The 16828-nt window shown below is 40.7% G+C and overlaps 1 protein-coding gene across 1 annotated transcript in view; it reads right to left on the bottom strand.

Moving 5' to 3' along the window:
• Positions 1-4928: 4928 nt before the first annotated feature.
• The window catches only part of OTOP1 (otopetrin 1), a 30527-nt gene continuing 18627 nt past the window's right edge, over positions 4929-16828 (bottom strand). The window contains exons 4-6 of the mRNA XM_044418248.1: positions 10878-11008; positions 8105-9048; positions 4929-5959 (exon numbers count right to left, since the gene is read on the bottom strand). Of these exons, the coding sequence (XP_044274183.1) occupies positions 5789-5959; positions 8105-9048; positions 10878-11008 (1246 nt within the window). The 3' untranslated portion in view covers positions 4929-5788. The remainder of the gene's footprint in view (positions 5960-8104; positions 9049-10877; positions 11009-16828) is intronic.

Below are 16828 nucleotides of genomic sequence, written 5' to 3'. Positions count from 1 at the left end.
TCAAGAGTCAACTGTGAGTAACTGGAAGATGCACATAGTTCATCAACTAGTTCTTCAGGGGTCCGAATATTCCCAGTAGGCTCCTTGCTATAAATACAAGTGGTGAGCAGCAGCTGTGCCTCTGAGGGTGGATTCTGGACTAATTTGGACTCACTTATACGGCATAGAAATGTTATAATAATAAAATAATAATAATAATAATAATAATAATGATGATGATGATGATGATGATGATGTGGAAAGTATGCAAGGTCACCCAGGTGCACTCATACACTCCGTATGTGCTAACTGGGAGGGATCAGGTTGGACTTAGCAGAAGTCTTGGTATTCCACTGTACCTTAATACCCCACTACCACTGGAAAGCCCCTCCTGGATGCACATCTTAATGGAGACCATGAGGCCCGTGGCATCGGAGCCGCCGTGGCAGCAGCGGCAGTTCTGCAGGCAAGCACCAAGGAAGTGACCCACACCACCGGGTCTGTCCCACCTGCTGAACACTGCACCCCCCACCCCCAGAGCCATCCACTCTGACTGCCCCCTCTGGCCCAAGCAGCAGCCCTCCCAGAGATTGGAAGCAGAGGCAACATTGGAGTGGTCTTTGCCCACTCAAGCAAACGCTTTTCATTCCACTGTTTGTCCATTGTTGTTGTTGTCCTTGTTTAATTAATGCAAAGGCTATTGGGTAGGGATGCCTGAGCACATGCCCAAATTCCCAAAACATGTTTAGGATTCTGCACAGTCACAAGAGACTACATCAACTCAAGTTTATTTCTCTAATCAAAATAATTGAAAGAACCATATTTTCAGATACTAAAATTTCTATTTGAGCTTCATAGAATTCAGAAAATAGAATATGGTTCACACTAAATAAAGCAAGGTTCTCACCTCTTGCATGTTAGTACAACTTCTTGATGAAGTGTGTGCATTTGAGCATTCATCAGTTTATTTCATTTGTCACAGAGAGTGTATTTTTTTGAACTGTCATGTGCTCAGGAGCCTCATTTCAGGCTGGTGCCTCTTTCTTCACAGTCTCCCTTAAGTTTCTTTAAAAGGAGCCTGTTCTACAGGGTTTGGGCCTACTTTAAGCTTGCAAAAGATAGAAGAATCCTAGGAAAGTGATGAGAGATGTAAGAGGCTGTCTTGCACAAAGACCTGACCACCATGCTGTCAGGGGAATATGCTTGTCAGGCTGCACTCTTCAACCTGAAAGGCAGAGGAACAATGTGAGCACCATTAGCAATGCTAAATTTTGAATCTTCAACTAGAGCCCTAATGTAAATATTGCACCACCTGAGCAAGAAGCATCTGTTCACCACTGTATGTGTTTGCCATCTTATTTTAAGCTGGTTCGTACTGCCCTTGTTGGCACACCAGGCCTCCATAATCTGTACAGGCCCAGGAAAGCTGTCTTGCCATGGGAAACATCACAGAATTTATTTTTACCTGCCCAGCTTCATATGTAATGTGGGCCTCAAAGATCTGCCCCAGTATATCTTCTAAAATTGCTTTAAATGCTGATTTCAAAAGAAATTCACTCATGCTCCTGAAGGTATCATCTTTTATTATACTGTTTTGGTCATTTCCCCCCCAACACTTCCCATTTTCCATTTTGGTCCACAGGATATTTCTCCCTACCCTTCAACTTTTCTCTAATCCTTTTCAAAATAGTGCATTCTTCAAAATGTACATATTTACAAAGGCTTATTGCATCTCTCCCTCCCCTCCTCTGTGTGTTTGTGTCTGTGTCTATTTAGAAACCTTGCTACGATTAGCACTGGCGAATGCATTTTGGCTCACAATACAACTGCACCCCAAACTGCAGCATGTTCATTCTCTCTCCAGAGAAGTGAGTGGAATCCATTCACCTTTGCCGGAGAAACTGTAGGAGCAATTCAGGGACATTGTGAGCAGGCACAAAACCTGCTTCTTATCCCTAATGAAACTTTCTACCTCAAGCTTGAATGTGTGTTTAGAGAAGCATAGCTTCAAAGTCACAGGAGGTACTGGTTCCCTTCTACTTGCCACTAGTTAGGGCCCATCTTCATTATGGTGTCTAGTTCTGGGCTCCACAGTTTGAGAAGGATGTAGACATATTGGAAAAGGTTCAGAGGGGGATGACAAGGATGCTCAGGGGACTGTAAACCAACCCCTATGAGAAGCAATTGAAAGAATTGGGTATGTTTAGCCTTGAGAAGAAAAGACCAAGGGTAGATAGCCTAGCAGTCCACAAGTTCTGGAAGGGCTGTCTTGATGCTGGACATCAGGAAGAACTTGCTGCTGTTAGAACAGCATGGCATTGAAGCAATTACCTAAGGGGCTCTCCCACAGTGCAGGCATTCAAGAGGCATCTGTCAAGGATGCTTTCACTGGAGTCCTGTACTGAGCAGAATGTTGGACTCAATAGCCTTACAGGCCCCTTCCAGTCCTACTGTTCTATGGTTCTGTAATTCTATTTATAGATCCCTCCCTTACCATCTGTGTTCATGTCCATTGGTGGGATATTGAGAAGTAGCTTTGGTAAACAGTCACTGGATTGTAATATTTAATCGGCTTTCTACAAAGTGCAATGGTTAAATACCACCATCTAGTGGATAAGAAAAATAATCTATACACATGCTAATTAACTTGCACACTGGTACCTTCATAGTTTTATCATTTTAACCACGTCAAACATGTCAAAGTCACGGAAACTGTGCGGGAGCCTCTGTGTCTTCTTTCCCTCAGATACCATCCCCATGACACTCACCTGTTTCAGCTGACTTTTGCAAGTCTTCACTAACAAAATTGAGTCTAGTTCAGTATTTGAAATGCATTTCTTTTACATTCCTGACTAGATGGAATGGGATGCAATGGGTTGAGGAATATGTCACAGGACTGGGCCAAAGACACTCACAAGCCAACTTTCAACTTTGGTTGTGTGGTGAGGGGTGGGCCCTCCAAATACGGGATCATGGGACATTCATTGCCCGGCTCAGTGCGCTCATCCTTAGCAGTGCTGGTGACAGCAATGCATCCGTGACTGTTTTTACTTTCCACACGACCAATCCTGCAAGAGGTATCAGCAAGGCAGATCACCTCTTTCTATGGCCTGGCCTTCAGTTTCATTATCCCTCCCCTGACACACATGCATGCATGTACATGTGTACACGTGCACACACCGTTCACAAACATGGTGACAGAGCATTTTACACAATGATAATTTTCTCTCCCACAATGCTCCAAAATGATACTATGCCTGGAATATCCTAAACTCAGAGGAAAACAATAGGAAAAGCACCAAGGAAGGAGTTTTGCTATTGTGACTGTCACCTTTGGCAATACCAAATATGTAAAAGAGTTTGAAAAGAACCATCACATCCTCTGTGAACCCACTCCACAAACATCTGAATAATGTCATTCCTCTTCGATTCGTAAGATGTCACTTGGTCCGAAATTCACCAAGTGGTGGTCTGACTGAAGAATTATTACTACTACTACTACTACTACTACTACTACTACTACTATTCAGAGCACTGTCGTCCTCCCCTGCGGAGGTAGGGACTGAACCAGATCCAGAGTGTGTACTTCTTATGTATGCTGGGCACCAATAAATTGAGTCAGTCCTGTGGTTGTTAAGATAGTGCTGCATCCAAAGCCTAAGTAGCAAAGCTCAGAACTAGAGCAACCATCATGGAAGACCTCAAAAACAATCCCAAAGCCAACACCATCTACTCAGCAGATGCTTCTGCATCCCTTTGGAATATGTAATGAATTATTTCAGACCATGCTAATACTTGCCAAATAACAACATCTGGAGAATTACAATCATAATGTTTTTTGGTTTCCTGCCTCTTGGTCTGTTGGGCACATCATCCCATTGCAAAGATGTCCCATTGCTTAGGCTCATAGTGAAGTATTTAAATGCCTTTTGCTTGGACACAGATTTATGCTGGATCAACTGGATTTCCCTGTCATTTCCTTTCACAGCAGACCTCCAAGCCCCTGAAAATATTACAGAGAGAGGTACAACAGGCTGAAAAAAACTCTTTGTCTATAGTCCTCAGATACAGATTGCCACCATGCTCATGTATTTTAATATCTTGTATCAAATATTGTTTGATACAAGATATTTTGCATTAGAAAACAAACTTCTAGCTATGCAGAACAGCCCCCCTTTCAGAATTTCCTTTAACATTCCTTTAACTGCTTTGGGGCTTCATTAAACCCCTGCAGAGATCCGTTGGTTCTACAGATGATCAGTAGCTGGTAGAAACAGGAATTCCAAATTTGGAAGATAGAGTCACTGCACATGAGCCTGCAATGTCTGCTTCTCACAACTGTATTTCATGTTCAGAAATCTCCTTACAAAGATCTAACATGAGAATGTGCAATTACCAGAAGGGCCAAGATGATACGACAAGTAATGCTGAAAGTATATAAAAATGTTTCTTTACCAGTAAATTATTATTTAAAAGATACAGAGCTTATGAGCCTGTTTTAGGAAGAGGGAAGACTTGCCAGAAGAATAAAAACAAGACACTGAGCTCAGGGCAACCAAAGTCAGGTTCTAGATACACTGCTTACAGAGGATGACCCAAAGCAGCAGTCAACATGACCAGGATTTCATGCAGTCAAATTCAGCTACAATTAACTACCATTGTTTTCAAGGGGAGAATTATTAGCACATCCTTTAATCTTTTCAAGTGAAATCAATAGCTCTTTGGACATGGTTGACTTTGGCTAAATTATTTCCAAACATGTGTCAAGACTGTGCCAAAGAGAAGTATGTTGGCCTGCAGAACATACACTTTCCCAGTCTTATGAATCAAAAATTACAAGATCAGTTTTGTTTTTGGAAAAGACTCATCTTAGCTATTAAGGTATCACCAGATGATAGAGCTGGAATGGAAATGAATTTTATTTAGCAATTTCATAAGCAAAATACATGTACATAAAATACATGTAACAAATGCAAAACAATTGTGTCATTAATATTTATTTGTCATAATGAGTGGTACTATGACGGTATCTATCTGTTTCTGTGTTGTAACATGTTACTACAACACAGCTTTTAGTGTTTGTTTATTTATTACATTTTTATACTGCCCGATTATATTTTCTGCTCAACGGATATTTAGATGATGGATATCCCCAGGCAATAGCCACAATTATTAAAAGTCACACTGGTGCACATGCTTAATTCCTTCCTGTTGCAATCAATAGGACTTAGAAATGATTAACACTGCAATCTTGCAACCCCTTACCTGCAAGCTCCAATTAAAGTCAAGATTTACTTCTGAGACAATATGTATAGGACTGTACTATCATTTTCATTAAAAAAATACAATGTAAAATTATATTCAAAATGTATTTTGTTTTCCAATAGTAAACCTCAAACAGTTAGCCAGGACAAGGTTTAATCACATTTTCATTAACTTACAGTGAAATCCTATGTATATCTACTTGGAAATAAGCTCCACTGAGTTCAGCGGACTTACTCCCAGGTAATTGAATCCTTCGGCTGCAAGCCTATACATGCTTTCCCGGGAATAAACCTCAGTGAATTCAGTGGGACCTACCTCTGAGTAAACATGCAGTCTCTCATACAAGACTAGGAGCAAGGTGGTAACATTTGCCTAGACTACTGGGAGAGAGGGATGGATGATGTACAAAGTGTTCCACACAATGAAAGTCTGCATCTTCTTCAGTTTCATTCATTCATGTAATTGCATACTCTACTTTGGGCGGACTTCTGATGTATTCATCTTCTCAGCCAGTCATCCATCCCGACTGCTGTATTTATCAAGGTCATGTTTTGCAACTGACCTCAAAGAGAGAAGCTGCCGAGTGCATCCGGTAGAAAATGGAAAATGGCATGGCAAGGTTAACAACAATAATCCAAGGCTCAAATCCAAAAACCATTTCTTCCAAGCCATTGTCATACTGAGGGCGGCAGCCAAAAGCTGGTGGGATCCAAAGCTATGAAAAAGATTAAAATAAAACCATGAAATTAAATAGAAATTTCTCTGTGCCGGTGAGATTATGCTATAAACACATTTTAAGATATAAAAAAGAATCAATACAAAATTTCTGTTGAAGAATGTTAATTTTGATGAAATGCTTATGCATATATTCATGAAATTCCAGATGTCTTGTATCAAAGCATATTACTTGATAAGCACACATCTCTGGCTTGTTTTTGTCTTTTTTGCTTTCAAAAATATTTCTGGTTCCCTATTTCATTCCCTGCTTTTTTTAAACAATATAGCAATATGGACATACTTCAGATTACTTCACATTATTGAAGAGAAAGACAAAATTCTTATTCTGTTTAGAATACTTGGCCCTGTGGAAAAATATACATGTCTACTTGTGTAGCTGTAACTTCTTTTTTGGTTTTCAGCTATCAGACAATGCCTAATTTCTCCCTCAGTGCTATAAAGTGTAAAGTGTGCATTGGTAGAAAACCCTTTTCTTCTGTTGTTACTGATCGGGGCAAAATACTTAAAATAAAGGACACCCATGTTTGAGGAGGAAGGGAGCCCTGCACAAGAAGAACTACAGAGTGTTTCCAATGCACTGAAGACAGTCAAGGGCAAACTGAAAGGTTACAAATCACAGCAAAGGATTCATCCAGAACAACTCTGATGAGTCTGGGGGCCACTTTCATTCCCCTGACTTGGCTGTGCTCCATACTCCTGCTGCGGTGTTCATGTTTGCTGAGCAGCAGCAGGAAACAAGGGTGGCAACCTATCTACAAAGGCATTTTTTAAAATGCCTTTCCTCCCAGTCATCACAATAGGCAGCACGGGCTGTAGAAAAGACAAGGGGCTAAATGCAGTCCTAGAATCAAAGCTGGCTAAATGCTTCCCTCACAAATCATGTTAGTCCAGGTCTTTAAAAAAAAAAAAAAGATCAGAGCAATTCTTAAACTGTGGCTGGATTCAGAAAACACAATAACCCACACTCAGGGGATATGAGTTGTCACTGAATCATGTACTGTTGTTGAAGCATGGATTATTTTATTGTTTGAACCTAGCTGTGCTAACAAGCCATGGCTTGTTAACCATGAACAACCCATAAAGAGGAGCCATGGCTTGTTGTTGAGTTGCAAATTGCACTTCAACAGCAAACCATGGTTAAATGACAACCCTTTCTCAAACTTATATCATGCTGTCTGAACCTAGGCACTTTCTTTAGTAGGTGGCCTGCTGTAATAAAAATAGAATTAGGCTACACAAACTGTTTCTAGTGGCTGATTTATATATGCCTTTTCATAAGTAATCATATGCCATCTCTGTGCCATCCAGCAAGATCCCATCTACTTTCCTCTTAGTTTTTTGCCCTGCCTTCTTCCCTTTGTATGGTAACTGACATACTTTGCTGGTTTTGTGGGTAACAGAGTTGGCACAAGAAAGCAAGCTGGCCCCTTCTGCTGGATCCTCAACACAATGGATCAAAGGCTACAAATGGCTTCCAGATTCCATGTACATCTCTTTCTAAACCACATATCTAAGGAAAATGGATCTTCTGCATATCACACCTATTACATTGTATGTAATGTGTGCAGTCAAGAAAAATATTTCCATTGATTTCCATGTTACCTAAAGAAGTCTTGTGGCATCCTAAAAACTAAGAAATCAAAGTGTGACTTAAGAACACTTAACTTTCTTGTGAACTGTGTTTAGCAAAGAATGAACCCAAGTATACTTAGATTTGGCCATAAACATCTATTTTAGTTATGATTTAACTGTGAGCAATTGAGCATCAAGTGGGGATTTTCAACCAATCCATCAGCTTCCACATAGGGTAAGATTTAAATAATAAGCTCAAACTTGTACATTTAGTATTTTTGAAGAAAAGGGGGGCACAATGGAAGGCAATGTTGCCAGCTTTCCAGCTGGCTTCTGCAGCTGTGCTTAGCAACTTGATGTGCAGATGTTAGCAGGTGATGGTATTCATGCTGTGGAAAGTTTAACTTGGCCTGTGGCTGGTAGTGTTGAAGAGTTTTGCCTGCTGATTTCTGCATATCAGACTTGCTAAAGGCACAAAAGACAAACCACTTTTCTTTGTTTCTCCGTTGAGATAACTGGCTTTTTTTTTTTTTTTTGAATAATCACTTACTGAAAGGTTACATAAAAACAGGAATACTGCAATGTTCTTCAAGATGCTTCTTTTGTTGCTGACCATCAGATTTCTACTAAGGGGGAAATCAGAAGTGGAAGGACCAAGTGGAGAAGCAACTTGACCATTGTCTTCATCCAGGGCACCACTTCCACTGCTCTCGGGCAGGTAGCTGTTTCCATTGAACATGTGGGGTACCTCTCCATTGTCAGTGCCACCTGTTCCATTATATATTTCTTTGTAGGAAGCTGCAGGGGACAAGGTGCTTCCATTGGACACAGTTAGAATTCGAAGGGTCTTAATATCATCATTAACCTTCTCATGCTCTCGGTGTATGGATTCAATTATGAAGAGGTTTTGAATATATTTCTCAATTATAACAAGTATTGAGAAGGGCAAATTGTACCATGTGTAGGAAGGATGGGACTGAGCACATATAATGGCAAGAATGGAACCCCAAGAAAGGAGCCAAGATCCTGAGGCAGTTCCAACCAATAAGTCTGCATCAAGTTTCCTAGCTGGATTTTTGGAGACATCCAATGATTTTTCTTCAACTCTGTAAATCAGAAGAGCAACAATCCCAGCAGCACACATGAGTGTCAGTACTGCAATCGCATACAAATAAAACATAATCAGTGCTAATTCACTCCGTATTTTTGAACGGCCAATCTGAATCAAATAAACCACTACAATTGCTATTGTTGTAATAAAGACAGCAAGTCCTAAAATGGTGCCCATGGTTTTGCCTTGAAATTTAAACGGTGTCTTCTGCTGATGAATGTGCTCAACTTTCCGTCCAATATTCTTCCACAGCACATAGAGCATTGTGGATGTTAAAATGTGATATTCAATATTGAAGGGATACAGGTAATAGATTCCTTGAGAAAATATGGAGCACAGGGCTGGTGTGCTACAATTACAGTCTGGTGCATGGTCATCTAATTCTAAAAGAAGGAAAAAAGAGACCAGGTTATAAGGGTCTGTTATAAATATTACTTTCTCCAAAATAACCTGTCAAAATAAGCTAACATGAAATCAGGGCCTAAAGTAGATAGGAACAGCAATTTCATTAAATAAATTTCATTAAAATTCTCTGGGCAGCTATTCTGTTACCTGCCCAGAGAGCCTCAGCTATTGGGTAGTATATAAATGAATTAAATAAACAAACTATGACATCACAAGTCCCCTAACTCATTTTATTCATGCACTTGTGCCACAGGTAGTGAATGTTTTCTACATGCAGACTTAAATCTTCATAAAATGTTACACATAAATAATCCCTCCACATAGTTACAAACTCCAGAGAGCATCTCTGATTGTATTGGAAATCTCCAGTTCACAGCAGAAAACATTTTTAACCATATAATGAAATATTGATAGCCACAGACTCTGCATTAGTTATAATGCATAATCCTTAGCTTCTAAAGTGTTTAATGCTTTCACATTATCACAACACCCTTTACAACAACCCTGTAAGCATCATTTCTCTATGATGCAGATGATTATTAAAGCTATGAGGATAACAGTTTGTCAGTTTAAGAAAATGAGACTCTGAACAGGAGAATTCACAGTTGAGACTCCTATGCTCAGTAGCAGTAATAGAGATGTGAGGAATAATAAGGGTTATCTGCTAAAGTAAATGGAAGACCAACCTGTGGGTTATAAAAACTCTTATGTACAATATGGCAATAATATCTGACTAGGGTGTACCAAGAAATGCACAGCTTCTCCAGGGGTTTTGAGGAAAACAGATTTATGCTTACACTACTCACTCCTCTACAGAAGAAAAATGGAAGGATGTTGTAAAGCAGTGGTTTTGCCAAAATCCGTCAGTATGAGTGCTTGTGCACACTGTTGCACTTGGCCAAAATTCAAAACAAAACAAAACAAAACCTAATAGGAGTACTTGAGCATAGGAGCATAGGAACCTGAGCATAGGAAACTGTATATCCTAACAATGTGATACAGCATTAATAGCAAGATATCTAGCTTCTACAGTTTGTCAAGGGGTTCCACTCCATCAGCTGTGTTCCTTTGTGTTATGAATTCTCCATCAATGTAGAACAGTCACAGAAGCCTCTCTGATTAGGGTCTGGGTGTCTGGGTGCAGAGCCACTGAACAGCAGGTTATAAAAGTGAGCCAGTGTGGTGTAGCGGTTAAGAGCATGGGACTGGGACTCAGATGACCTGGGTTCTAGTCCCTGCTCAGCCATGGAGCCAACTGGGTGACTTTGGGCCAGTTACAGACTCTCAGCCCAACCTACCTCACAGGGTTGTTGCTGTGGGGATAAGATGGAGGAGAAGAATGATGTAAGCTGCCTTGAGCCCTTTGTAGGAAACAGGCAGGATATAAATTGAAAAACAAACAAACAAACAAGAGTCTCCCTGTGAAGGACTCCCTGCATGGATATGGGCAAACCACTAACATAATTATGGTATTAATAAGGACAAGGATACCAGAGAAGAAAACAGAGTAAGAAGGAGCATGAAAAGAGAAAAGGATGGGAGCAAGAGAATGAATCCATTCAAAAGACAATAGGCATTTAAATAAAATGCAAAGAAAAAGAGGAGAAAGGAGGAGCAAGATAATCATAGGCCAACTGGGTCAAATTACACAAACATAAGAACTCAAACTAGGGGGAAGAATATTGGAGAAAGAGACAGGAAGGCCACGCAAAAGATTATTCCACAAACCAATCTTTTCCCCCCTTTTTTATTATGGATCTACAAACCAGGACAGTATAACTTCTCAGAATAAGCTGAGTTCCCTTACCTATTGATATATTTCCAAATCCAAGAGTGATTAACCTTTCCTTATGTTCATTGAGTTGATGCTTTGATTCTGTTAACACACCATTTGACCACAAAAGCAAATTTGTAAATACAGAATGGATCACTCCAAACCTAGAAATTAAGTAATATAAATGCACGATTGGTAACAATTTAGAAAACATTGCCATGAAATGTCTTACTCCCATCTTTGTTATATACAATGAGTTGTATCTTAGTCTAACTTAAGTCCCATTCATTTCAGTGGAATTACTCAAAGTAGAATTAGTATGAGGTACAACCCAGTATTTATTACTGGTGCACAAATACAGAACACTTTAGTATTATATGCTGTCCAATCTTTTCTACTTTAAAATAAATATACCAGGGCACACTGTAAGATATCCAAAAAGTGTAACATGGAAAATAATAGTGGTACAAATAATATCAGATTACAGGCTTGTACATCCCTAAAAGGTCAATTTAAGTATTTTAAATAGTAATAAATAAATATTTGCATTTTAATACAGTACAATTATACCAATTTAACTGATTACCAATCTGTTCCTGAGCTCAGTCTAAAGTGCTAAAACTGCTGTTTAAAGTCTTTAAATGGCCTAGCAACAGGTTATTTGAGGGACTGCGTGGTTCCACGTGAGCTCACCCTGACCCTAAGGGCAGCTTCAGAAGCACTGTTCTCTCTCCCACCAAATCAAAAGATCAAACTGTTGGGCACAAGGAACAGGGCTTTCTAGTGCAGCCAGACATTTGTGAAAATATTAATGGGGAGCATTATCATTTCCTCAACCTGCCAGTTTTAAAAAAGGCTTTCTTATCTTGCAAAAAATTAAGAATTATGAAATAATGAATATTTTCTATTAGTATGTTTTCCTGCTGTGCGTCAGTGTTTTAAGAATTTCATATTTTGTTAGCTACATGTATTATTGTTTCCCAATTCCCTGCTATGAAGCCCAAATGATGTCAAAAGGTACCCATCAGTCCCAGCCCCACTATTTAAAATTCGCTACTACTGATTGATCAAGTTTTACAGCACAGTCCTGAGCACACACATTCAAAGTGCATTGAATCTGAACTACTTCTGGATCACGAAACTGTAATATAAGTATTGGGATGTGGACTTCAAAATACAACTGTTTAATGTTATGAACAAATATTGAACTTCTATAGATATAATCACATGACATATGCAAGCTGTGGGTTAATTAATTAATTGATTGATTAATGTGTTGGGTTAATGTGTTGGTTTGTGTGCCATACTTCAGCTGCTTCCATTCTGTAGAATTATCCTGATTGCAGGGCACTACATCACATGCAAACACAGACACTTTGGGCTATTTGTAGTCAAACAACTCAAAAATAAGCTACAATTCGTCCTTATGTTGTCTTTGAGTTGTTTAACTCAAAAATAACATGGAATGTCTGAGTTTGCACATCAGATAGAAACCTACACTTAGGCCAGTCACGGGGTACTTAAGCAGAATAGAAGCAGCCCTAAGGTGGTTTGCAGCCTGGCACATCTTGGATGATAATTTTGGCAATGCTGCTGATGTTTACACTGCGTTGCATTTATATGCCACCTTTTTCCTTTTGTGAGGAACCCATTAATTCATTAATTAACCCATGATTTGCTGCTGTGACAATGCAAATAAAGTTCAGTGAAGGAATGCTGAACCTCTTTCAGCCTGAGGGCTGAACTCCATTGCAAAGAAGCACTAGAAGGCTGAATTCAAGTGGCAAGTAGGGCTGACAGCAAATTGGCAGGGCCAAAATCCCAAAACTTCCAGCACATTTTGCTAGTATGGCTGCCAGTAACTAAGACTTAGGGGGGGTGTTTCAGTCTTTTAGAACATGTGAAAAACTGCACAAGAACTGAGACACCACCAATGGCCTGGAGAAATGTGTGACACCATCTGGGGACCCCAGGCCCGAGGTGCTGTATCCTTGATCCCTACTATGGGCAGAGCATGTTACAGACTTGATTGATTCAACAGTCATTCCCTCTTCCTAGGAAATATGACAAATGGTAGTTCCATGATGTCTTCTTCACAAATGAATCACATGAAGAGAGCTGCATGTATCTAAGGGGAAGGGGCCCCCATTCCCCATGCCCACACATTAGGTATAAACATACTCAATGGGAAAACCTACACAAGTAGACTTCTACATGAGTAGGTGTGTCTGTATTCTGGATGCTCTGTTATGCAGGATTCCACAATTCATAGACATCTATACATATGGGGACAAACACCACATCTATGCATGCCTGATGTATGAACATCATGGAATGAGAAAGACATGACCCCAAGGAGGCCTTGCTCATATGGAACCTCCTTCAGTTATTAATGAATGAAGGAGGCTTAAGCAGGCTAGCAATTCTTAACAGAATGTCTTTTCAGAAACCACAATTTGCAGCATTCTATGAGAAGATTCTACGAAAGTTAAATTAGTGTAAAAAAAATCCCGTTCTTGGGCAAGGTGCTTGAACAGGTGGTGGCTGGGCAATTCCAAGCTCCCTTGGAGGAACTAACCATCTAAACCCATTTTAGTCTGGTTTCAGGCCAGGCTATGAGACTGAAACTGCCTTGGTTGCCCTGTATGATGACCTGAGCAGGGAGAGGGACAAGGGGAGTCTGTCACTGTTGGTTCTCCTGGACTTCTCAGCAGCTTTCGATACCATCAACCATGGTATCCTCCTGGATAGGCTGGCTAAGTTGGGAGTTGGAGACAATGCTTTGTGGTGGTTCCACTCCTACTTGGCTTGCTGATTCCAGAAGGGGGTGCTGGGGAATTGTGGCTCTGTGCTATGCCAGCTCTGCCATGGAGTTCTGCAGGGTTCCATTTTATCCCCCATGCTCTTCAATATCTACATCAGGGGTCCTCAAACTTTTTAAACAGGGGGCCAGTTCATTGTCCCTCAGACTGGTGGGGTGCCGGATACGGACAGGGTGGGACTGGTGTGATCGTGGGTGTGTTCAACGGGGAGACGGGCGCAATTGCGGGTGCGCTCAGTGGGGAGACTGGCATGATCACAGGCGCACTGTGGAAGAGACTGGTGCGATCACGAGCATGCTTGTGCAGGGGAGGCAGGTGCAATTGCGGCCATCTCCCCCTCCTCCCCACAAGCACAACCACTATTGCGCCTGTCTTCCCTGCACCGCGATCATGGCCATCTCCCCACTGAGTATGCCTGCACCATCTCAGAACTTTTGGACTCGCTCGGAGATTGTTTTTTCTGAGCAAGTCCAAAAGCTCTGAGGTGGGCCGGATAAATCAGCATGGTGGGCCAGATCTGGTCAGCGGGCCATATGAGGACCCATGCTCTACATGAAACTGCTGGGAAACATCATCCTAAGGTTTGGGCTGTGGAGTCACCAATATGCTGATGACACCCAGCTCTACCTCTCTTTCACATCTATTCCAGGTGAGGCAGTGGCTGTCCTGAATTCCAAGTGGCTGCTCTGGCAAGGAGCACTTTCCTTCAGCTGGTTCATCAACTGCGCTCTTACCTGGATAAGCAATGCCTAGCAAAGATGATCCATGCTCTGTTAACCTCCCAATTGGACTTTTGTAATGCATTCTATGTGGGGCTGCCCTTGAAGATGGTCCGGATACTTCAGCTGGTCCAAAATAGAGCAGCCAGGATGTTAACAGGGACCAGCAGATATGCACACATAATGCCAGTCCTTTCCCATCTACACTGGCTACCAGTTGAAGTCCAGGATCAATTTAAGGTGTGGGTGATAACCTATAAAGTCCTAAATGGTTTAGGACCTAGTTACCTGCAGTAGGTTATCTGGTTATCACCTTCCCTATGTGCCTGCCCACCCCCTAAGATCTAGGTCAGAGGTCCTTCTTTGGAAGTCGTCTTTGAAGGAGATTAGGAGAGTGGCTACTGGGAGAAGGGCCTTCTCCATGGTGGTGCCCCAGTTGTGGAACATGCTCCCCAGAGAGGTGCACCTGGTGCTGACATTTTATTCTTTTCGGCACCAGGTGAAAACCTTTTTATTTTCCCATAATTTTATGACCTAATTCCTATTTTAATCGGACTTTTATTATAGATGTGATGCTGTGCCGTTGTTGGACCACCCTAAGTCTTTCATGTATAGGATGGGATACAAAAGATTTAAATAAATAAATACTGATGCAACTTGATCTCATACAGATATTCTCACAAACACAAACTATTCTGCATTGAAACTATTCAAAATTATCATTGGCTTTATAAAGGCACTCCCCCCCCCCCCAATTATTCACTGCTTATAATATGTACTATATAACTCAGAAGCACTCATGACACACTGTGAAGTGTACTGAATAAAGGTATTTTGGTCATTTTTAATTTAAAAATAAAACCAAAGTCAGAGGATGATCTCAGCAGTAATCCTTGTCTATCGTGTTCCTAATTAAGGAAAACAACCCCAAACTCAAGCCTGAACTTTATAATGCACTTGGAGTGCTTTAGTGATAGATGGAGCAGAAAATGTACTAAAGGGTTTCAAAACTTGCCCAGCCACTTAAGTTAAGCTCCAGAACTAGGGATACAACTGGCAGCATGCCACTGTTTTATATGAAGATGCCAGCGGAATGAAAGAGTGTCACATTTCACCAAGAAGATAAAGATAAGCCTTTGTTGATGAAAAAAAAGTGTGAGTGTCCTATAGAAATCTCTAAGGCCTCATCAGCATTTTCAAGTATCAGTTCCTTGCTATGAGAGAGTTCTATCATGATTGGATCAGAATAAACTTTGGACTTCACAGGATATATATTTTCTTGCTATGTACAGTAGAAAGTGCATGTAGAAAATTAATACTTGATATACCCCAAAAGTCTTGCCCATTAGGGATGCCTATTTTTGACTTGTTTTTATTGCCAAACCACTAGAACTTATGTTTATCAACTTTCTGTCACTTATGCTTATCAACTTTCATGAAAGAATACCGGGCCATGCTTGTAAACTGATCACTTAGTTTGATATATTCAAGCTCTGGAGATCAAAATAGTAATGAAAGTTTTACGAGGATTTTTTTTTTTTTCTATGTTTGGGTAACTCGTGGAATACAAAATGATCAAGGTAAGGACTAAAGTAGTCTCTTAAAAGAGATGTTTACAGTAGCTGAGATCGAGAAATTCAGAACTATGGTCTCTTTCTCCCCTTCTCCCACCTCCCCGCCACACACACACACCAACCCAAGCCTCAGCATTTTAACAACCCTGATAACTGGAATCAGCATGCTGCATGTCTAAGGCACGCATAAACAAAATAGTGTAATTAAAGCCATGCTGTATTCTCTGATGTTTGTGTTGTGCTGTTTGTGTTGAGAGTTATGCTTCTCTATTTCATCAGAGGAAAGACTGGTCAGCTAGGAAGGTACGTATGTGGAAGCCTGCAGGAGGCCCCAGCTGACAAGAGCTGCCACTCACGAGAATTTTGACACTCCAAGCACCACTCAGAAGGCAGGGTGCATTCTCATACTAAGCGTAAGCGCTGTCTGAGAAGCACTTCTGTGTGAGTTGTAGAGGAGCTGCTGGCATTCAGCCCTCTTTCCCAGAACCTCAAAAGAAACCACAGTTTCTGAAAGGACAGCTGAGCCGCAGAATTCATAATAGAGAAATACCATTGTGCACAAACCAGACATAACTCTACTATGTTCTTAAATGGCTCCAAAATTTGAGTGCATCCTGACCTGTAAATAGAACCTAAATAGAAAAAATAGAAATCTGTGTCTCACTCACACCTTTGCTTTGGGAATTGCCTCGGACTAACATTTAACCCTATGTTATTCCTAATATTTAATTGTTTTGTCCCCCTTGTTTTGTCCCCCAGTAAATCCACACATTTAAATCCATTAATATCCCAAGTGATAAACCCTTTTAATCCTGAAATTTCACTTCAGGATTGTAAGGAAAGCTACCCTGAGATCAGAGTAAACATAG

The sequence above is a fragment of the Varanus komodoensis genome, unplaced genomic scaffold, assembly GCF_004798865.1.
Source record: "Varanus komodoensis strain SLA01 unplaced genomic scaffold, ASM479886v1 scaffold9, whole genome shotgun sequence".
NCBI classification, from domain to species: Eukaryota; Metazoa; Chordata; class Lepidosauria; order Squamata; family Varanidae; genus Varanus; species Varanus komodoensis.
This window is presented reverse-complemented; position numbering and strand designations above follow the sequence as displayed.